This window comes from Megalobrama amblycephala, linkage group LG15, assembly GCF_018812025.1.
Source record: "Megalobrama amblycephala isolate DHTTF-2021 linkage group LG15, ASM1881202v1, whole genome shotgun sequence".
Lineage (NCBI taxonomy): Eukaryota > Metazoa > Chordata > Actinopteri > Cypriniformes > Xenocyprididae > Megalobrama > Megalobrama amblycephala.
In genome coordinates this window covers 11,972,402-11,995,258 of record NC_063058.1, presented here as the reverse complement: position 1 = coordinate 11,995,258, position 22,857 = coordinate 11,972,402, and the positions used below count along the sequence as shown (strand labels likewise).

General features: G+C 37.6%; 1 protein-coding gene across 1 annotated transcript in view; it reads right to left on the bottom strand.

Annotated features, from left to right (window-relative positions):
- Nucleotides 1-333: 333 nt before the first annotated feature.
- Nucleotides 334-22,857, bottom strand: part of lamb1a (laminin, beta 1a) — a 43,789-nt gene continuing 21,265 nt past the window's right edge. Inside the window, 17 exon segments of the mRNA XM_048158146.1 lie at nucleotides 334-853; nucleotides 3,082-3,241; nucleotides 3,328-3,504; nucleotides 3,621-3,762; nucleotides 5,435-5,642; nucleotides 5,735-5,879; nucleotides 6,028-6,234; nucleotides 6,444-6,685; nucleotides 6,769-6,953; nucleotides 7,066-7,435; nucleotides 16,460-16,556; nucleotides 16,642-16,859; nucleotides 19,211-19,435; nucleotides 20,063-20,226; nucleotides 20,301-20,320; nucleotides 20,322-20,533; nucleotides 20,778-20,921. Coding sequence (XP_048014103.1) covers nucleotides 714-853; nucleotides 3,082-3,241; nucleotides 3,328-3,504; nucleotides 3,621-3,762; nucleotides 5,435-5,642; nucleotides 5,735-5,879; nucleotides 6,028-6,234; nucleotides 6,444-6,685; nucleotides 6,769-6,953; nucleotides 7,066-7,435; nucleotides 16,460-16,556; nucleotides 16,642-16,859; nucleotides 19,211-19,435; nucleotides 20,063-20,226; nucleotides 20,301-20,320; nucleotides 20,322-20,533; nucleotides 20,778-20,921 — 3,056 coding nt within the window. The 3' untranslated portion in view covers nucleotides 334-713.

Below are 22,857 nucleotides of genomic sequence, written 5' to 3'. Positions count from 1 at the left end.
TAAAACAGTTTAATCCAATTAATGAATTCTTTTAAGCACAATAACTGAAGCTCAGTATAGCACAATAACAGTGTGACTAGTGTCTGATTTACAACCAAATGACTCTTATGAACTGGTTCTTTATAGTGATTCAACCGGTCTACAGCCATGGACCAGGTCCAAGTAAACAAATTTTGAATAAAGAGTGATTCTTCCACAATACACGACTCTCGACTGTTATTTCCATCTTATAAAGTTTCATAAGAATGCAGAGATGTGCTCAGATTGTATTTTTACCTCAAGGATGTGTTGGGAGGGAGAGTGAAAACAGTGACACAATTTCACACTGTAGTATTGAGTAATAAACTTGAGTTTATTCAGATTTCATTTTCATGGCATTTATAAATTGGTCCAGATATCTGTGACAGAAAAGTAAAAAATTGAGGCATATTTACATTATTTTACTTCTTGTTTCAACAACTTTTATTATAAATCAAAACAATGAGGTCAGTGTAATTGCAGTCTCATAGTTATGTTGGGCATATCTTACATTCACTCTTTGGTCTTGTCTATTTTAAAATCCAAATTACATTCTCTTGTGGTCGCAAAAGTGTCTAACACCCTTCCATACAGTGACAAAAGATAAATGTGTGGGTAAAGTTGTAGCTGTAAGAGTTGTAAAACTCACCAAAAAGGTAATATAATTTATTTTCCTAATGCGGTCTTTAGTAGCGTTAAAACAGACAGGTGCTGTAGACGGTAACTTTATGACTGATCTCCTGCAGCAGGTCTTTCACAGCCTTCTCCAGATCCACCAGCTCATTGGCCTTGTCCTCCAGCAGCTTCTGATTTTCATCATAGCTCTTCTCAAGATCTGCAAAACAACAGAAGTTTAGCTCTTCTTAATCAAGAACACTAAAAACTAAACTGGAAACAGTTGTATGATAGTTCTTTTTAACCCTCTGGTGCTCTTCACATGTCGGTCAACAATTACAGATTTTTTTTGTACTATATTTTATGTATGTATATTTTAGTTCGATAATGTTTTTTATTTAATATTTTGCATTTTTAGGGGATTTTATGGTGCTAAATTATATTTACTCTGTAGTTATAATCCATCTATTCAATTTTTGAGCATAGACCTGGAAATTAAATTTCCAACTTAAGCTGTCATAAATTTTGAATGCTTTATAGCACAGACTTTTTGATCTCTTTCAAAGATGACACTTGGCATATTACTGCTGAAGTGAACAAAAGTTTTAAAAAGTTAACTTAAAAACGAAAGAATTTTACATTTATTGTTATGAAAAATGCACAAAAATACTTTTTTCAATTTTTATATGAAATACATATTTTCAAAAACACGTTTTACTCTAAAACTGCAATAAAATCAAAATCATAAAACTAAAAAAATAGTGTTCAAAAACTGAGCTTTCAGTAAGATTTTGTTTACCCGCAGTACCAAAAGTTTTCAGTAGATGAAATTCGTCTCCCATTCATTTCCAATGTGGTCATTTTTGACCGGGAGGAGCACAAGTGTGACTATTTTTTTCAGGACCATTTAACCTTTTCGAATCATGTCCATGATTTTTTTTTATGTTCACATAGCAAGTGCCAAAACTTTTACCAAGTTTCATACCATTCAGATGAAGTAAAAAATTCTAAAAAATAAATAAATAAAAAAAAATAACGTAAAATTTTTCGGTCAAAAATGACCGAAGAGCACCAGAAGATTAAAGTAGTAATGCACTGAAATTTCCGCTACCGAAAATTTTATGTTTTGGCCGAAATGGTTTAGGAGAGCTGAAATCACGGACCGAAATGGTGATGTTTAATTAGCATTGCACGTTTTGACTGTGTTTTGTGCACACAATGTGGATAAGCTTCAATAAGATTTGTGTTTTGATACTTTTAACCCCAGTTTCACAGACAAGGATTAAGCCTAGTCCCAGACTAAAATGCATGTTTGAGCTGTTTTAACTAAAAGCAACTTGCACTGATATATCTTAAAATGTCATTGCCATTGTTTTGTCTCAAGATGCACACCAGTAATTTTTTTTCATAAGGCATGTTTATAAAAGCTACTTAAGGCCCAGTTTCACAGACAGGGCTTAGCCTAAACCAGGATTAAGCCTTAGTTCAATTAGGGCATTTAAGTAGCTTTTAGAAACGTTCACTAAGAAAAAAACATTATTGGTGTGCATCTTGAGACAAAACAATGGTAGTGACATATTTTAAGATCTGCCAGTACAAGTTACTTTCAGTTAAAACAGCTCAAACATGCATTTAAGTCTAGGAATAACTTAAGCCTTGTCTGTGAAACCGGGGGAAAATGTCATGATTGAACTAAGGATTAATCCTGGCTTAAGACCTGTCTGTGAAACCGGGCCTAATAATATGAAACAAAGTCTCAACTTTTAAATTCTCAACTTTTAATTTTTTTAAATTAAATTTTGTGATTTTATCACAAAATTCAAGTAATAAATATGTTGTTTTGATGCTCTTTTGTATTTGCTCGATCAGTGTTTCGACCGAAGAAAGATGTCAACTATTTTAATAGCTTGTATATTGAAAACTATTCAGTGACCATAAACTTGTTAGCTAGAAAAAATGAATCTAGACACGCATTTTGATAAAAATATGCACCGTATTACATATTCATTATAATTTTTATTACTGTTAGTGATGTCCTCATTAGAAGAAACATAATTCTATTATTAAAGAGTTGATATAAAAACTTATGTGTGATATAAATGTTTGTACAACTCAGTTTTATTTGAGTGTTGATTTTTAAATTAATGACTAATTAATTGATTATCAAATAAACTATTTTCCTTTTCACCTTTCGACCAAGTCCATCCTGAATTTTTGGTATCGGCCCAGAATTTTTACTTCACATCACTATTTTAAACCCCAATGTTTAAAAGTTTTAACCCAGAAATCAGTTCAGATTCACAGTTGAAGTTGAAGCTGATGTTGCATTTGCACTTATTTGACGCAGAAATAACATGTCAACAGGCCTCAGGTTTATCATACTCTTACAACAATGCGTATTATTGCGTAAAATTTGCTTCACAAATCAGAAATGCACAACTGACTTACTTTTCAGAAGCTGAAGTTTTTCGCTGGCCTGTAGCAACAGATTTTTGGCTTCCTGTTGGAGTTCCTCTGCTCTTTTCTTGGCCTCTGCCACTCCTTCAGCTTTCTGTGTGATCAGTTCTTCAACAGTACTGTACTTGTCTTTCAGCTCTGAATCCAGATCCTGCAGTCAACCACAACATAAGTGGTTACAAACGCAAAACATTTAATGCCAAAAACTACGCAACAGTGTCCAGATATTACAGGCACCTTTTTGAGCTGCGCAGCCAGTGCGTTAATGCTATCAGCCTCTTTCTCTGTGATGTTGGCGCTTGTGGAGGTATTGAGAGCCTTTTCTTTGAGCAGAGCTACGTCGCTTTCCAACTTCAGGAGCCTTCGTGTGGCGTTACTCAGTTTTAGCTCTGAGTCGGATGTCTCTGACTCCACCTTTTGTACAAAAGAGTCACTTAAAGTGTTTTGGTACCATCCAAAAGCAGAAAATTGTTCATGACAAAACAAGTCTTAGAGCAAATGACTGGTGATATAAACCAGTGTAGACTTACCGAGACCAGCAAGTCTTGTGTTCCCTTGATGTCAGCAGTGGCCTGTTTCAACGCCTCTGTTACAGAGCTCTGAGCGCGTTCGGCCTGCTTCAAGGCCTCCTTCACCATCTCAGCTGTGTCTTTTACATCTGTCGCCTCCTTCCTGTGAAAAATAGAGAACGAACAAACATGTTGTTCAATGAACTGGCCACTAGGTGGCAATAGTGCCACATTCCATAGATATGGTACACTTTAGTACAGTCATTCTCAACCAGGGGCCCACTAGGGGGCCTCAGCAAACACCCAAAGGGCCCACAGGATGACTTAAAAGGGATAGTTCACTCAATAATGTCGTCATCATTTTCTCAGCCTCAAGTTGTTCCAAATTTATATGAATTTTTTTCTTCTGCTGAACGCAAAAGATGATATTTTGAAGAATATGGGTAACCAAACAGTTGATAGGCCCCATTGACTTCCATAGTATTTTTCCTCCATAATATGGAAGTCAGTGGGGCCCATCAACAGTTTGGAACAAAATATCTTTTGTGTTCAGCAGAAAAAAATTCATAGAGGTTTGAAACAACTTGAGGGTGAGTAAATTTTGACAGAATTTTCATTTTTGGGTGAACTATCCCATTATAGTAAATATACTATAATAAACTGACTCTAAAATGCTAAAAAACAAGACGAAATCAAGCTGAAATCACAATTCTTTTCGCCCTTTCAATAACTATTGGTTTTTATTGAAGAACATACAGAAACTTATCAAGTCGTGTCAAATTGATTTATATAGCTCTTTTCACAGCTTTACTGACAATTGTGATTTTAATGATTATAATATCTTGTAATATCAACATGCCTTATAGTCAAATTTAGCAGATTAGAGCTTGGCAATAATATAGTTTACATTTTGTGACGATACAAGCATTCAAGTAATTTAGATTTGCTATATAGTATCGTTTTGAAAGAGTGAAAGATATATATGCAGATGAATTTGGACATATTTTGAATTTATATATCCATCTTTATATAAAGAGCTGGGTGATAACGTAGCTAGATTTTGCGACAAAATGAAAAATCAGTAAGTTTCACTATATTTTATATATGTCGCTTTACGTTAGTATACTGTATGTATGCAAATTAAGTTGGATATAATATAAATCCAACTTTATATAAAGAGCTGGGCAATAATGTTACATTTTTGGAACAATATAAATAATCACACTGTCGAGATTCTATATAGTATATATATATATATATTGCTTTATGTGAATATACTGTAAATACGGAGAGAAGGTAGGTTGTTCTATATATACAATTTTTAATTAATATATATATATATATATATATATATATATATATATATATATATATATATATATACCTGGGCAGTAATATATAAATATATACATTTCAATGATATAACAATCAAGCAGTTGAGGTTTGCTATATAGTGAGTATACTGTATGTACTGTAGATATACTCAATAGTTGCATTCCAAATTATATAGTTCCAAATCACAAAATATGTTAATTTAATATGCCAATTTAATATTTCTGTTAATGAAAAAAATTGAAAACAAGCATCTTTGTCATGTCAGAAACACTGAAAATATCTTTTATATAATAGGGAGAGAAGAAAACCTCGAGTTTTATGTTGAACAAAGGGGAGCCTTAGAGTCAACCACTGAATTAGTGTCCCATTACTTTTTTAAGTATTAGAGGTTAATTTTTTTATACATTTTTTTTTATTAAATAGACTTTTGGGGAAAAAATATAGCTTAGCATTCAAACCGTTTTCTGGGATTGATGTATATGACTGAATATATCTCAGACCTGGCCTTGCGGGCTTGTTCCAGCAAGCTTTCTGCTTTCAGGATGTCATCGGCGCTCTGGTTGAGGATGTCTTCAACATCTGTCAAGCTGCCCACACGCTCCCTGATCTCCGCTGTCAGGTTCTGCAGCTGGGCTGGTGTGGTGGGCATCTGCATCTGCAGAACTTCATTGGCCACAGCCTCGATGCTTTCCAGGTCCGCTCCATCTTCTGAAGAATCAGATACAATAGGAGTTGAAATTCAAGCCAATTTTCATCATCCAAACAACTTATCTCAAGGAAACTTGCTAAGTGTGTCTTACGAGTAAGGAAGTCTCGGATCTGTTTGATGAGTTGGCGAAGCTCCTCGTTGCTGCTGTCCACACGTTTTTTGGTCTCATTGGTCTTCGCCAACACCTCCTGAGCATTTAGCTTTGCTTCGTCGGCTTTTACCTTGGCTTCTGACACCTGAACACATATATGAAGGACTCTTTAAAGAAAGAAATCCTTGTCTTCACGAAGGCATTCAGCAGTTAGCAAGTGCAGATCAGAATATAATAAAGAAAATGCCTTTATTATATCGATAGCAGATACAGTGTCTGCTGAGAAACCTCACCATTTTGGACAGCTTGTCCACTTCCTCCATGGCGCTGATGATCTCCAGGTCAAAGTCCTTGGCTTTCTGCCAGGCATTGTGGGCCAGCGTAGTGAGCCCACCACATCCCTCTCCTCCACACTTCCTGTTTCCTTCCCCGTCCACACAGCTCAGGCCTCCACAGGGAGAGTCGGCACAGTTCTCAGAGCCAGCTTGACTACCACATGTCTGTATCCAAGGAGAGATCTCAAAGTTAAAACTAGGTTTTAAATAAGCAAAACTTAGTTTCATGATGCTAGAGTCTTGCAAGGGTGTTTCTATGCAGTTGCTAGTGTTCTGGGTGGTCACAAATGTCTGTTTGTTCATTGGCCCAAGCAAAAAACTAAAAGTCCAATCACTTTGAAATGTAATAGTACACCTATCCTTGACTGCTTTACCTTCTCGCTAAGCTCAGACAGGTCCAGAGTCTCTAGTTGTCCTGCCAGGTTGTCCAGTTTTGTTGAAAACTCATCCTGCCTTTGACTGAACTCTTCTTTGGTCTGGTTCATCAAGTCCTCCGTTTCTGTCCGCAGGGTGGCAGACTGATTGACCAGATTGTATGGGTCACTGGTGGAGGCATTGGCACGGGCCTCTGCCTTCTGGGACTGCTCGTAATATCGATTCACGCTGGCTCTGGCCCCTGTGGACCAAAAAAGATGGTGGATTGATGGTTTTTCCTGGTCAAGAAAAGTGCTTTACAACATCTTGAGTGATGTTACTCACCTCGAACATCCGAATTCTTCACAAACTCCACCTGTTCCTGCAGGTCTTTCACTGTCTGTTCCAGTTTTTGAGCTTCTTCTTTGAGAGAGTTCAGTTTGGTGTCTGTGCTGTTGTTGTCAGATGAGATCTCGGACAAGGTCTCCTCCGTCAGGTTAAGGTTGGTGTTCATTTTAGCCATCAAATCACTTTAGAGAAAGAAGATTATTCTTATGAGAAGAGTTAAAAATGATCTCTCAATGCGAACTAATAAGAAGGATCTGCACTTGCTTCCACATGCCAAGCAAGGACATAACTTACGTAGCTTTTTCAAGAAGTTCCTGGATCTCCGTTAGAGGCTCAGTGGCTGGATTCTGGGCCAGGATGTTGCGGATTGAGTTGGCGCTGCTTTCAACATTATTGATGGTGGCTTGGTAGGGTCCAGTAATGCCAGTGGCTTTGATGGTATTGACCTTCTGAACCAGTCTATGGGTCTGATTGGTGAGGTCGCCTACAATTACATCCCATTCGGCAAAGCACTGATGGCAGCGCTCGCACTGTGGGAACTCGCCCGTGTAGCCTCGAGCGCATGCGTCACATCGGGGTCCGGAAACACCCTCCACACAAACGCAGTGACCTGTGGCCTTGTTGCACTGCTGCTCCGCAATGCCTCTTGGGTCACAGTCACACGCTGAAAAAATATACAGGAACATTGAGGTTTATGTACAGTTATTATTGTTAATTTAAACTATTTGAAATAAAGCCTGAAGTAAAATATAAATATTAGGTAAAAATTTCAAACTAAATGACTAAATACTGCATTGGCAACTAACCAAGTTAGTTGAAATTAGATTGTGCAAGCTTATTTCATCCATTAGATCGAAAGATCTGGAAAAAACCCATACATTTACTTGCCCATAGACCCTCCCCAAAAAGAAGTGGTTGAAAGTGATCAAAAGAGACGGATTAAAACACCAGGTGTAAACTGGTATGTGTCTCCCCCATCTACTCGTGATCCGATCGACCAAAATGCATCTTAATACCAGGTGTAAACAGGGCAAAAACAACAGCTCATTGACTGGCATTTTCTGGCAATGGCTGCAAACTTTAAGTTACTGTGACCTTATTAGGCTGGAGTTTAAAGAGTGAGTGATTGAGCCAGGGAGAGGAGGTGGGAGTAGAAGCATTGAGGAAAAGACTGTTTGCCCACTTTAGTGCTGCACGTCTAGCGTTGTTTCAGAGTGTTTGGTGAACAAAAGGCAGTAACTGCCTACAATGACAGACGAGACACTTAGCAAACACCACATCAGGAATGACCTAACATGAGGCCCTTAAACAAACATACTCATCTACAGAAAATTCTAGGAGTTGTAAGAACCTTGTTAACCTTCATCAAGACTATTTCACCAGAAAAAAATCTCTTTTTTAGATTCTTTTTGGATAATACTACCGAAAAATCATGATCCTATCCTTTATCTCCATACCAAAATCCCAGATGTCCAGACAGTGATTTGTCTTTTATGAATCGTTAAAATATTTGTAGACCGTAATGTACACTGTAAGCTTTAAAAAGCTTAGCTTATATGTGTGATATGAATAAATAGTGCTCATTGAGCTGTTGAGATAGTATTCTCAAGTGAAAAATGTAGAGGCTTTGACCCGAAACCAAAGATACTGTATGTATATGTAGATGCCACACTCGACCGCTTCAGACACATCGGCGCGTCTGCCATCTTGGAAAGGTCAACATGTCGTCATTTACAGTAAGAATCAATGATACCACAACATTGCGCAACTTTCACAACTTTGGTTGTGAAACCGCTTTGATTTAAATTCCTGAAGAAATGGGATAAGCTTTCCCAGGTGAGAATGTGTTTGTGTTATATGTATTAACTCAATATTACTGTTTTTATACTATGGCAACCTTTTTAATGTCGTGTTAGCTGACGCCATCGTCTTGTATTGTGTTAGTTTAGCAAAATCATCTGCTGAAATATATTGCAGATATAGATAATCAAACATGCGTCTAACTACGGTTGCAGATGCACAGTAAACTTGCTCTTTAATGTTTACGGACTGGCTTTGACTGTTCCAATATGGCGGATGACTTGTGTATCATGACCCACAGAAACAGCAGCTAATGAGAAATCTATGTGTATATATACATATATACGTGTGTGTGTATATGCCATAAACAATATTCCTTATTTCACAACTTAAAAAGCGGTTACATTAGCATGATGCTAAGCTAACAATGTGGTAATAAGCATAAGCACTAGTCCATAAAATGGTCCATTTTTTATGTATTACTTTATCAATACTATTCAGTATTGCAAGAAATATCAGCATAGCATTTTTTATGTCTGCCATTTTGGATATTTTTTTAGCTCGGTGCAGATCATTCTAATGGTGCATTCAGGTTCTCCTGGAAAGTTCGTATTTACGAATTGGAAAGTTGTAATTAAAACATCAGGTGTGTTCAAATCACTTTAGTCGGAGCAAGACATCAATGTAGCCTTTTACAAACAATACTGCAATATTTTTTAACTCGAATAAAGAATGCGCATCAGGTGTTTTTGCTGTTTTTCAATTTATTAAAGTGCTTTAACTTGAATCTTATATTTTATCATAATTATACAATACTATCATATTTTGTAGAAGCAACTTAGCTTATTTTATTGTAAATAATAAAAAAAAAATCATTCATTCATCAACTTTACCTTAAATACAGACACTACATTTATTGCCTTTCACAATGTTTTCAAAATTTAGTTTCCACTTGTAATTATGAAATTCTGGTGTTGTTCATGTGCGTTCAACTAGTAATTATGATCTTTCCAACATAACCACAGCATGAGATTGCCTTCTCCATGAACGATGCCTTAAAATTTCAAAGATCAGACATAGTTACAATGCTTTGCCTGCTAAAAATTCAATTTAAAATCATAATTCTGCACAAAAAATAGATTAAATTAAGCCTGCTCTGGCCCTCTTCAGTCCTTAGAGTCAAAGTATTCAGTTGAAACTGCTGTGTAAATGTATTTATGTCACCTCTGAGCAGTATTAAACAGTCTGTGTAAACACACCTAATTGCCAGTTCTGTGCCACCTTTGCTGTGCCAATTTGGCATTAGAGAGCAGGAAAGTTATGCTGGGTTTGTAGCTCATTACGATTTGGAACAGAGACCATGTCTTTCTGGGTAGATAAGTAACCAGGAATTCAGGACAATACATGTGACACATACAATATGTGAATGGGGACCCTGTCTGGGACGGTTAATTTACTTAAAACACATTCCAGTGTGTAGTGATTACACACACATTCCACGGGAAAAGACTCCTTCACCTAAGGGCACTAATGCATACAAGGTACTAGAGATAGGGAATTATCTTGGAGGTTAATCCCTGCTATTATCCAGGGGGCCTCAGGCGGCACCGGGGTGTTTCTTGTTGGGACAATGCCGTGAATGTGACCCCTGGAGATGGTGACATGCGTAGGAGTTTTTGTGAAGGTGATTTCGACAATTTACAACAGACACAAAAACACTAGGACATGCGTTTACTGTCTAAGGAACACATCTGCATTTTATTGTTTAAAAGCTGGCTTGAGAATTAAATGAACCTTTTAAAAATAGGCCTAAAATAAACACGCTTCTTGAAGATTGAATGCATTGCATTTGTGTACTCAGCCAACGGTTACACAGACGTATATGGCTAAGGTATGGGGATGTAAATCTTTAACATCTCACACGCTAGCCGAGAAGAGAAACCACAGTCTCCCAGCCTAAACCACCCTAGAGGTACTTCTGTAAAACAATGTCCATTTTACTGCTGTTAAACATTCATGACGGTGTTAACAAGCTCTCGGAAATGATGCCTTTAAAACATACCAACTTCTGGGTTAGTGATGTATTTGCCAGATTTGTGTAAACAGTAACCAGCCATGAAGATCCTATTTCTGTCAATAAATTTAATCTGAAACCAACTAAAGACCTGCAATAAGTTCTAATATATCAGTCAGTAGGTTTTTATTCATAAATGTATGCATCCTTTCCATCTGTTTTTCATCACCATGTAGATAAGGTTATTCTACAAAAGCATGGGAGTAAACTTCACTTCTTGGTCTAGGTATCATTCTTCCACAAGGGCTTTAAGAGTTTAAGTAGCATTCAATGAACATTTGAACAAATTTGTTTTACTGTTCGGCGGGAGTATTTTGTATAAGCACACATCAAATTAACTTGTATGCTTTAAGTATATGTCTTAATATCCTATGCAATTTTGCATCTAAGGTACAATAATCATTATTTCATTATTTAAGAAGAACAGACAAAAAATAGTGATTCATTTTTCTTTCAAAGTCTAGCTAAAATAGGTCTATAATTCATAAATCATTATATATATATATATATATATATATATATATATATATATATATATATATATATATATATATATATATATATATATACAGTGCTTCCCACAGGTTTGAAATATACTTGCGGTGGTAGCTGGTTGAAAAATCCTCCTATTACCCATTGCACAAAAATGGTCTACTACATGTGACAAACAAATAATGTGTGATTTTTAACAGTATTTGTATTAATTGAAATTAATTTTAATTACATAGCATATACTATTACATTTAATTACATACTAATATTATGTAATTTAAATTATGCAAAATTACAGCATTTAAATGGTTATCCTTTTCCTATGTTCTCTTTGCTGTCATATAGTGTCTCTCTCGGTGAATGGGACACAGATTTTAATAGTAAAATTTATATAATGAATAATATATGTCAAATAATGTTCTTAGTCTTTTCTTAGATTACAATAATTTACTATGAATTAAATGGAAATCAAATTAAATATAATTTCTTATGCAACTAAAATACCAATAATGCCCAAAAGAGAAAGAAAAAACGTAGCGTGTGACGTTTAATTATAAACAAGCCTGCAATAAACCGGGACTCTTATTTTGAAATATCTATACTATTGTAGGCTGATCCTTCAGATTATAAAACAACCATATAAAACATTTTATATAAAGGCTATGAAGTAGACATTGTAATAATTCATCAACTTGAGTTCATTAGTAATTGCTTGGCATAAATCTGCGCTTTTCATTGATTGAGAATCACTTTGAAGCAGTCTGAAGCGCTGTTGCGCGAGCTTGTAGAACGCGCAACAGCGCCCTCTTGTGACTTTGCAAAATGCAGCGCCTGTGGGAATGTCAGCGGGAGTAAACAGTTCTGACGCACACATAATGAGAAGGTACGAAACAATTAGTTAATCGATCGCGGATGGTTTCATTATATTGGGCAGATATAAAAGTATAAGAGGATAAAAATAATAAAAGAAAAAATGTGTCTCCAAATATATATGGGTGGCCGTTATTATACCAGGGCGGCCCGCCCAAGTAAAGTCTATGTGTGGGAAGCACTGAGATATATATATATATATATATATATATATATATATATATATATATACATATACACATACATACACACACACACACACACACACATTTACATACATTTTATGTTAGATGTGATTAATCGTAATTAATCGATTTAACAGCATTACTATATATATATATATACACTGTGTGCAGAATTATTAGGCAAGCTAACTTTCTGATCATATTTTTTTTCCAAACACATTTTACCAATTTCAATCCACATCAATCTTAATAACTACTATTAATAATGTTTTTAATCATTTATAAGTGATATATAATTGTTCATGAAGGCTGGAAATGAAAAATGCCTTATATTCAGGTGTGCAGAATTATTAGGCAGGTTTGCTTTTACAGGCAAAATGAGCCAAAAAAGAGATTTAACTTAGACTGAAAAGTCAAAAATGATTAAATACTCACGAGAAGGACGCAATACTAATGCAATACTAGAAATTGCAAAGTTAAAGCATGACCAATGGACAGCAAAATGCTCATTGGGTCAGCGGGGTCATACAAAAACAGGTGGAAAAGAAAAGACACATGTTAACTGCAAAAGAGTTAAGAATTAAGGTGAAGAGTTAAGTGTGAAACCATCGGGAACCTTTTAGTCTCCAGCGCCACCATTTTCCAGAACTGCAACCTACCTGGAGTCTCCAGAAGTGCAAGGTGTCTCAGAGACTTAGTTAGGTTAGCTAAAGAATCCTAAAAAATGACCCGCTCTTAATCAGAATCACAAGCTGAAGTGTTATAAAATACACGAAGACTGGGTTTTTATAGGCCTTATAGACAGACAGATTGAGAGTGACTCCTGAAGGACCAGCACCACATCCTCTTTTACCACTGTTTGAAGAATTTATCTTCCAGAATCTGGCAGTAAGGTGTGGGAGTTCATTTTTAGTCCATCTCTGCAAGACGGACATTTCAGGATAAGAGAGGGACTAAAAGTAAACTCCCACACCTTACTGCCAGATTTTGGAAGATAAATTCTTCAAACAGTGGTACAAGAGGATGTGGTGCTGGTCCTTCAGGAGTCACTCTCAAGCTGTCTGTCTATAAAGCCTATAAAAACCCAGTCTTCATGTATTTCACAACATTTCAGCTTGTGATTATTATTAAGAGCGGGTCATTTTTTAGGATTCTTTAGCTAACCTAAGTCTCTGAGATCCTGACACCTTGCACTTCTGGGGACTCCAGGTAGGTTGCAGTTCTGGAAAATGGTGGCGCTGGAGACTAAAGGGTTCCTGATGGTTTCACACTTAATTCTTCACCTTAATTCTTCAATCTTTTGCAGTTAACATGTGTCTTTTCTTTTCCACCTGATTTTGTATGACCCCGCTGACCCCATGAGCATTTTGCTTTCCCTTGGTCATGCTTTCACTTTGCAAATTCTAGTATTGCATTAGTATTGCGTCCTTCTCGTGAGTATTTAATAATTTTTGATTTTTCAGTCTGAGTTAAATCTCTTTTTTTGGCTCATTTTGCCTGTAAAAGCAAACCTGCCTAATAATTCTGCACACCTGAATATAAGGCATTTTTCATTTCCAGCCTTCATGAACAATTATATATCACTTATAAATGATTAAAACAATGTTAATAGTAGTTATTAAGATTGATGTGGATTGGAATTGGTAAAATGTGCTTGGAAAAAAAATATGATCAGAAAATCAGCTTGCCTAATAATTCTGCACACAGTGTATATATATATATATATATATATATATATATATATATATATATATATATATGTACACATACATATACAATTTATGTATGCTTATATTGTTATTATTATGACCTATAAAAGTATAAAAGTTATAAAAAAGCTTAAGCACTAGTCTAAACTTAAAAACTCTAAAACTCAAGTGCTCAAGAGCAAATCAGACACAAGTATGACTGAAGCCTCTATAAAAAATGAGCAAATCAGATGTGGTTGGACAAAACTTAAAGCTTGCGATTTCACAAGATTACCAAACTAATAAGAGGAAACCACATAAAGCACAGCTCAAGCTGAACAAACGCTCAGTCCTGTGTTGGAAGAGGGAGAGCATGTTGAGGGCGAGTAAACAGCAGGGTTATAGAGGGGTAACTGGATCTTAGAGGAACACGGGGGGCTTCCTGCTCCATCAGGACTCTCTAAACAAATGGATTGGTGTGGGGGTGGAACAGATTTTTCTGCTCAAAGAGAGTCCAAAACCTGCTCTGCTGACGGCCAAATGGGTTAATAACGTAATTGTTCGTGCAAAAAAATTTAAATCTGCATTTAGTTTCCTTCATTTAATTACAAAAACATAGCATAAAAGTGTTTATATGACTTGTTGGAAATGCTGTAGGTACTTGCTGTCATAATTTACATATATCACCTTTGATTATGAGCTGTTAATTGGGCAGAGATTGTAGTGTTTATTTGAAGTTCTAATGAAATGCTTCACAACCATCTTGAAGGAGATCAGTAGATAGTTGATGCTCAATCAGAATCTTACCCTTTTTTCCTTAAAAGCAGACTGAAAATTCTTCATCAAGTTCAAATAGATTTTCAAAGATAATGGTCTGCACAGCCACAAATACAGTCAGAGAGAGGACAAAAACTCTTTTCTGTGAAGAGGTGCTGCGTCAGACTCTAACGGCCCCATAAGGGGAAAGCCCACGAGTACAAAGGTGCATTGTGGGAGTAGAGAAGATATTGCTAGGCTTCGACAGATCCCCCCACGAGCTCGTCATGGTCACGCACATCTGGGGCAAATCAAAGAGTGGGTCGAGGGCTTTTCCATTCTGCTACACATTCCTACAAAACTGGGTTGCCTACAGTTTTTATGGTTTAGAGTATTGGCAGAACTCACAATTGGTGTGTTTCCACTATCAGCAAAACGTTTAGTTCTGTTCTTTCATGTTTAGCAGTGATAATTAAAATTTAAGATCTAAAATTAAATTAAAATAACTTAATTTACCTTGCACACGATTTATTGGTGTGCAATAGGGCTAGGACAGTGGTTCCCAAACTTTTTAGCTTGGAGTACCCTCTGAAGAGATTACTATCCTTCTGCGTACCCCCCTCTCTTCCACTTCGGCTGCAGTCACACCTTTACCATTAAGGGACAATATTTGCCCCCTAAATTGATTTTCCAGTGCATTTTTTTTTTAGCTTTATGAATAACTTTATAAAATAAATAATGTTTTAAAGAAAAAATGTCTAATAGAGAAATATGCAACGATGGTAAAACTAAGTAAAACTTTTTAATATTAAACTAGAACCGCCAGTAGGTGGCAGCAAGTCACTGTTTTTATGAGTGAATCATCGAGTCATTCATTCAGTAACGAAGCAAGTGGCTGTAAATGAATCATTGAATCATTGACTCTCTCAATTCGTTCAAAGCCGCAGAATTGTTTTTGAAACACAGACGTGTGTTGTAGTTCTGCTGTGGTTTTCGTTAGAACTATTATTTCATTGCAAAATAGAGTAAATACTGACAGTACTGTGTTTAAAATTTACGTTTTATTTTTTGACCTGTTGTATAATAATGGCACGTTTGCAGTCATGTGGATATTTGGGAACAATTGCATTCTTGCTCGTTATCATCATTAAACACAAGAACTCACACAAGGTATGTTTTTGTATCGAAGTCTTAAATCGAAATTAATCCATTATCTGTGTCTATATTTGTTCTTCATGCGAGTAAGTGCTAAATCTCTACTTTTACAAAGGTGCATTGTTGAGAACTAAAGTAATTTAGCGCGATTTAAGACAGCAGATTCGGCACGCAATCTATCTTTTGCATGCTGCTTGTTTTACAGTCTATGGTGGATACAGTCATTTTTGACTGCAAATGATGAGGTAATTTGATTAAATGTACTAGATTTACAACATTTTGGAAGTTAGTAATACATGCTCAATTTTAATATTATTTTAAGGTAGAATTAAATGAACTACTCAGCATTTTGTTCGCGTACCCCCTTTTGTCACCTCACGTACCCCAGTTTGGGAACCACAGGGCTAGGACAATACATCGATTCTTGATTTGCGATACAATGATTCTGGATTGATTCTCTCTCAAATAAATTTTCTGAGCTTACTTTTAACAGCAGATGGCGCTCAAGGCTAGTTTTTAACCACACACTCAAATGCTCATGAAGAAGAGTGCTGGAAAGCGCTAGTATGGACAAATATGTCACATTATACTAAAGTTAAATGATAAGAATTATCATAATTCACTGGGTAATTTAATGCACTAATATTTCTCATTTTTTCTGAACTCACCGTGACATTTGACCTCAGGGTTCCCCCAGAACAGTTCTCTACACTCTCTGCAGGTTCTGCCACCAAATCCAGGTTTACAAGAGCACTGGCCCATAATCTACAGCACAGAGGATAAAAACACAGATTAATCCATCAGAAAATCTGCACTTTATTACTATCCCAAACATGAGATGTGGTCTAACCTCATTGCAGGAAGAGCCGAAGGAATGGTTGAGGTCGCAGTCGCAGGCCTCACAGCCTTTCCCGCTGGCCATGTTCCAAGTGTCCGGGGCGCACTGATCGCAGTGTTGGCCCACCACGTTGGGAAGACACTGGCACTGTCCGCTGTTTAAGTCACAGTTGCAGTTACCTTGAGAGGGACACGTCTCCGCAGCAGTGCCCATTTTATTACACACACACTCTGGGAAAGACAAGGACAAAACATTTTAGACCATACTTACACTAGATGCACAATATGTACATTTTTTTAAATCATTTTTAAATTGTATTTTTCATACTAGTAAAGAAGCCTTTAACTTTTTCCCCGCCATTGACGTAATTTTCTGGCAATCCATGTTTTGACTATTATACGGTAGGGGGCGCTATTACACATCTTCTGAAAGAGTACAGAGTCTCCGGATCAAAACAGGCGAAAAAGAAACAGAAACAAGAGATAGGCCCCACTTCATTACACTTTCAGTCTTGTGGACTTACAATGGCTGCCGTGCACATGTGTCCATTAAGTCCACGAGACAGTAGGGTGTCCCATTTGTCAATTTTAGGTCTCAGAAGGGTGCTCGTGAATGCTCCTTTGCGGTCGATATGTGCCCTCAATGCTCCACAGCAGACAGGTTTAGGGATATGTAAAGTGGGAGGAGTTGGATCTGGATCCAGGGGGTGGAGATGGGTAGGTTTAGGGATATGTAAAGTGGGAGGAGTTGGATCTAGATCCAGGGGGTGGAGATGGGTAGGTTTAGAACCAGGGGGCGGAGACAAGTAGGTTTAGGGATATATAAAGTGGGAAGAATTGGATCTGGATCCAGGGGGTGGAGATGGGTAGGTTTAGGGATATGTAAAGTGGGAGGAGTTGGATCTAGATCCAGGGGTTGGAGATGGGTAGGTTTAGAACCAGGGGGCGGAGACAAGTAGGTTTAGGGATATATAAAGTGGGAAGAGTTGGATCTGGATCCAGGGGGTGGAGATGGGTAGGTTTAGGGATATGTAAAGTGGGAGGAGTTGGATCTAGATCCAGGGGTTGGAGATGGGTAGGTTTAGAACCAGGGGGCGGAGACAAGTAGGTTTAGGGATATATAAAGTGGGAAGAGTTGGATCTGGATCCAGGGGGTGGAGATGGGTAGGTTTAGGGATATGTAAAGTGGGAGGAGTTGGATCTAGATCCAGGGGTTGGAGATGGGTAGGTTTAGAACCAGGGGGCGGAGACAAGTAGGTTTAGGGATATATAAAGTGGGAAGAGTTGGATCTGGATCCAGGGGGTGGAGATGGGTAGGTTTAGGGATATGTAAAGTGGGAGGAGTTGGATCTAGATCCAGGTGTTGGAGATGGGTAGGTTTAGAACCAGGGGGCGGAGACAAGTAGGTTTAGGGATATATAAAGTGGGAAGAGTTGGATCTGGATCCAGGGGGTGGAGATGGGTAGGTTTAGGGATATGTAAAGTGGGAGGAGTTGGATCTAGATCCAGGGGTTGGAGATGGGTAGGTTTAGAACCAGGGGGCGGAGACAGGTAGGTTTAGGGATATATAAAGTGGGAAGAGTTGGATCTGGATCCAGGGGGTGGAGATGAGTAGGTTTAGATCCAGGGGTGGAGATGAGTAGGTTTAGATCCAGGGGGTGGAGACGGGTAGGTTTAGGGATATGTAAAGTGGGAGGAGTTGGATCTAGATCCAGGGGTTGGAGATGGGTAGGTTTAGATCCAGGGGGTGGAGATGGGTAGGTTTAGGGATATGTAAAATGGGAGGAGTTGGATCCAGATCCATTTTTTTGAATGGATGTCAATGGAGAAGAGGCTTCACTACGCTGAATAAACATGCTTTTATAAGGAAATGGATTATCATTTAATGAATTGACAGCCCATCGGCTAATTAGAGTTTACACCGAAAAAAATGCTGGTTTAAGAGTGAAGTCACGGACAATTGCACGACAGGTATGATTCAGTTTACGGCACTTCTCTTTGATTTCTATGGTATCCGCACACAGTGATTGACAGTCGCACAACTCTGAATGAAATTCAATGATGTCAAGTCTGTAATGTGATTGGTTATCAAGGCACACATAATCCAAGTTAGTCATTATGCTTTCTCCAATAATAGAGCCACTGATCCTTGTATCTCCCAATAATAACACCATCTCTGATAGAAGCATTGCTTGCTTTTTTCATGACATTTACCCACATACAAATGTTGATAAAAAAAGAACGCATGAAGCTAGAATTCATTTTTTCTATAATTTGTTTTGTTTGCTTTTGCTTTTGAGCCTCTGTTCTTCTGATATATTGTATGTTCAGATGTTCATACAACAAAATATTCTGGAGGCCATGACATTTTTGTGAAAATGCTGAAGCTGGCTAGTTTAAAAAAAAAAAAAAAAAAAAACAACGCTGGTGGGAAAAGATTTAAACTAGATTTCAAAAGTACTAAACTTTTCAATTGTGCATTATTAGGTCTTAAATAAAAATATATTTATTAATCAGGCATTGTATTGGCAATAAAAATTCAATAATTTGCAGGATGGAAACTGATTTCTTCAAAAACTTACTTCTGCAACTCTGGGTCAGAGCATTGCCGTAATAACCAAGCTTGCAACGGTTGCAGCCCTCGCCCTCCGTGTGGTACAGGCATTTGAGACAGGCGCCCGTGCGGGCGTCACAGGACTCCGGGTCCGTCATGTCAATGTTGTTATTGCACTGACAAGCCCTACATTCTCCGCCCGCCTCGTGTGGGTTTCCATAATAACCAGGGGCGCACTCTTCACACCTGGCACCTATGGGCAACATGAGAGGAGGCGTGTTAAATTACAGCTTTCACTACTAAAAAATTACATATTGAAAGATACTAAAGAAATACATATTTCAAGTCAAAATATTACCATATTCTTCCACATACACTACCTTTCAAAAGATTGGAATCTTTTAAAAATAAACGTCATGCTAATCAAGTCTGCAATTTATTTGACCAGAAATACAGTAAAATGAATATTATTGTGAAATGTTATTACAATTTAAAATAACTGTATTCTATTTGAATATATTTTAAAATGTATTTCATTCCTGTGATCAAAGCTGAATTTTCAGCATCATTACTCCAGTCTTCAGTGTCACATGATCCTTCAGAAACCATTCTAATATGCTGATCTGGTGCTTAAGGCACTTTTTTTATATTATCAGTGTATCACTATAATTTTAAATGGTAATAATATTTAACAATATTAATGTTTTACTGTATTTTTGATCAAATAAGTGAGCAGAAGAGACTTCTTTCAAAAACCTAAAAAACACTGAAGATTCTAAACGTTTGAACTATAACAAGTTCTAGCGTGTGTCATGATAAAGGAAATTTACAGTTTCTCGACAGATGCTGTTATAAATCAAGTAAGATGTCTGGTGTTTACCTTTATATCCCTGGTTGCAGATGCAAAACACCTGGTTGGAGTCGAGATTTTTATAACACCCGCCGGAAAACTGCCGGCCGCTGCCGGGACCGTCAGGACACATGCAGGGGCGGCAGTGGTCTCCAGAGCCCAGAACAGGGTCACCATAGTAGCCGTTCAAGCACCTGCGGAAATGATTTGATGAGTAAAAGGCTTACATTTTGACCTATAATGTTGAACAAAGAAAACCGTAACAAACCTCTCGCAGTTGTGGCCAGTTGGTGTGGTCTCTGCAGGTCAGACACTGTCCGGTGTGTGGGTCACACTGCTCAGCGTGGCCATTACAAGTGCAAGGGCGACAGTTAGGGAAACCCCAGTGTCCAGGCAGACAACGGTCACACTGCCGCCCATACGCTCCGGGAATACATTCACACTGACCCGTGGCCTCATGGCAGAAAGAGTGGACAGACCCCTCGGGACTGCAATCACATGCTAAATAACAAGAGACCAGAATTACGCTTGAGTCTATACATGGTGCAATCTATACTATAGTTAACACTGATGGAGTGATGGCAAATTTGACATTTTTCTCTCATCTGACCAACGTAACCAATCTCTAAAGTCATAGAAATGCTTTTATGGATTTTTTTCTTTTGCTATCGTTCCAGTAGTTTACCCAACTATAACAACTTCTGACGAACCCCAAAAATGTGAAAAGAGTCCAAGTTGTACTTACGCCTGCAGCCTTGCGGCCCGAAAAGGAAGGTAGCCGGGGCGCACTTGTCGCAGTTCCTGCCAACCACATTGGGTCGACACTGGCACTGCCCACCGCTCGGGTCACAAACAGTGCTGAGAGAGCCCTGTGGGTCACACTGGCAGGCTGAGAGAAACAGAGGAGAAAAAGAGGAACATAACTTTTTTTTAATAGTCAGGATTGATCTGGGGTGCGTGTCCCGTACAATGACGTAACTCGCTGCTTCACTACAATTGTTCAATGCATTGTTGAACAAATCAACTAGCTAGTCATGACTGTTTCCCGAAACCATATTGTTGCAAACCTGTCGTTCAACCACATTGGTGAATGATGTCACACAGGTGGTAAGTAATGAATCCGTTTGAGATCGAATTAATGCTAGATTTTCTGCTATAAATTACGGACATGGCATCGGAGGACTAATTCAAGTTTTACAGATTCAATCATAGGCTTGTTCTTACGTACTAAAGCACATATGCACTCTTTAAAGGTGCCCTAGAACTTCTTTTTAAAAGATGTAATATAAGTCTAAGGTGTCCCCTGAATGTGTCTGTGAAGTTTCAGCTCAAAATACCCCATAGATTTTTTTTAATTCATTTTTTTAACTGCCTATTTTGGGGCATCATTAACTATGCACCGATATATAGGTTGCGGCCCCTTTAAATCTCGCGCTCCCCCTCCCCCGGAGCTCGCGCTTGCCTTGAACAGCATAAACACAGTTCACACAGCTAATATGACACTCAAAATGAATCTTTACAAGATGTTCGTCATGCATGCTGCGTGGCTAAAGCTAACATTACACACTGTTGAAGAGATTTATAAAGAATGAAGTTGTGTTTATGCATTATACAGACTGCAAGTGTTTATAAAAGTGTTTATAAGTGTTTAATAATGAAAATAATGACGGCTCTTGTCTCCGTGAATACAGTAAGAAACGATGGTAACTTTAACCACATTTAACAGTACATTAGCAACATGCTAACAAAACATTTAGAAAGACAATTCACAAATATCACTAAAAATATCATGATATCATGGATCATGTCAGTTATTATTGCTCCATCTGCCATTTTTCGCTATTGTTCTTGCTTGTTTACCTAGTCTGATGATTCAGCTGTGCACATCCAGACGTCCTGCCCTTGTGTAATGGTTTGATCATGGGCTGGCATATGCAAATATTGGGGGCGTACATATTAATGATCCTGACTGTTACGTAACAGTCGGTGTCATGTTGAGATTCGCCTGTTCTTCGGAGGTCTTTTAAACAAATAAGATTTATATAAGAAGGAGGAAACAATGGAGTTTGAAAATCACTGTATGTCTTTTCCTTGTACTGAACACTTGTTATTCAACTATGCCAATATAAATTCAATATTTAATTCTAGGGCACCTTTAAAAATGGTGCTTAAAATTTCTTGACAAACTAAAATATGTAAATGACATTTGTATATATAGAATATTTACATTGTACTTAATGTCAGCTTGCTTATTTTGCTCCAGATAAGGATTTAGTAAGTCCACGTCATATAAACAAGAAACTATGCTTCTGACCACAGCTCGAGAGCTGTCCTTCCAACCACACAAGTTTGCGATGCAGTTTGCGAATGTTCGTTTGAATTATGGTTTCTGGAAACACCAAATCATTGAACTATGTTAGTAACGACGGAACTTGCGATGTTAGTTGGCTTTTGGGAAACGCACCTGTTTGAGCAAATTTTTCCCTAAATCTTTATCTTTATAGTTATCTTTAGTGAACCATTGTCATACATAGTGAACTCAGTGCAGGCTTCCTTATTTATGTCCGAATGCGAGAATGCCGCCGCATTATTGGCTGTGCTGCTCACGTGTTCAGCTTCGGCCAATACTGAGTTGGCGTTCGGACGTAAACGAGGAACCCTGCACCGAGTTCACTACGTATGATAATGGATCAAATTGTTGAATAAAGTCATTATTTTTGTTTTGTTATTGCGCACGAAAAGTATTCACGTCACTTGATAACATTAAGGTTGAACCACTGTAGTCACGTTGATGATTTTAACCATGTTTTCAACTACCTTTCTAG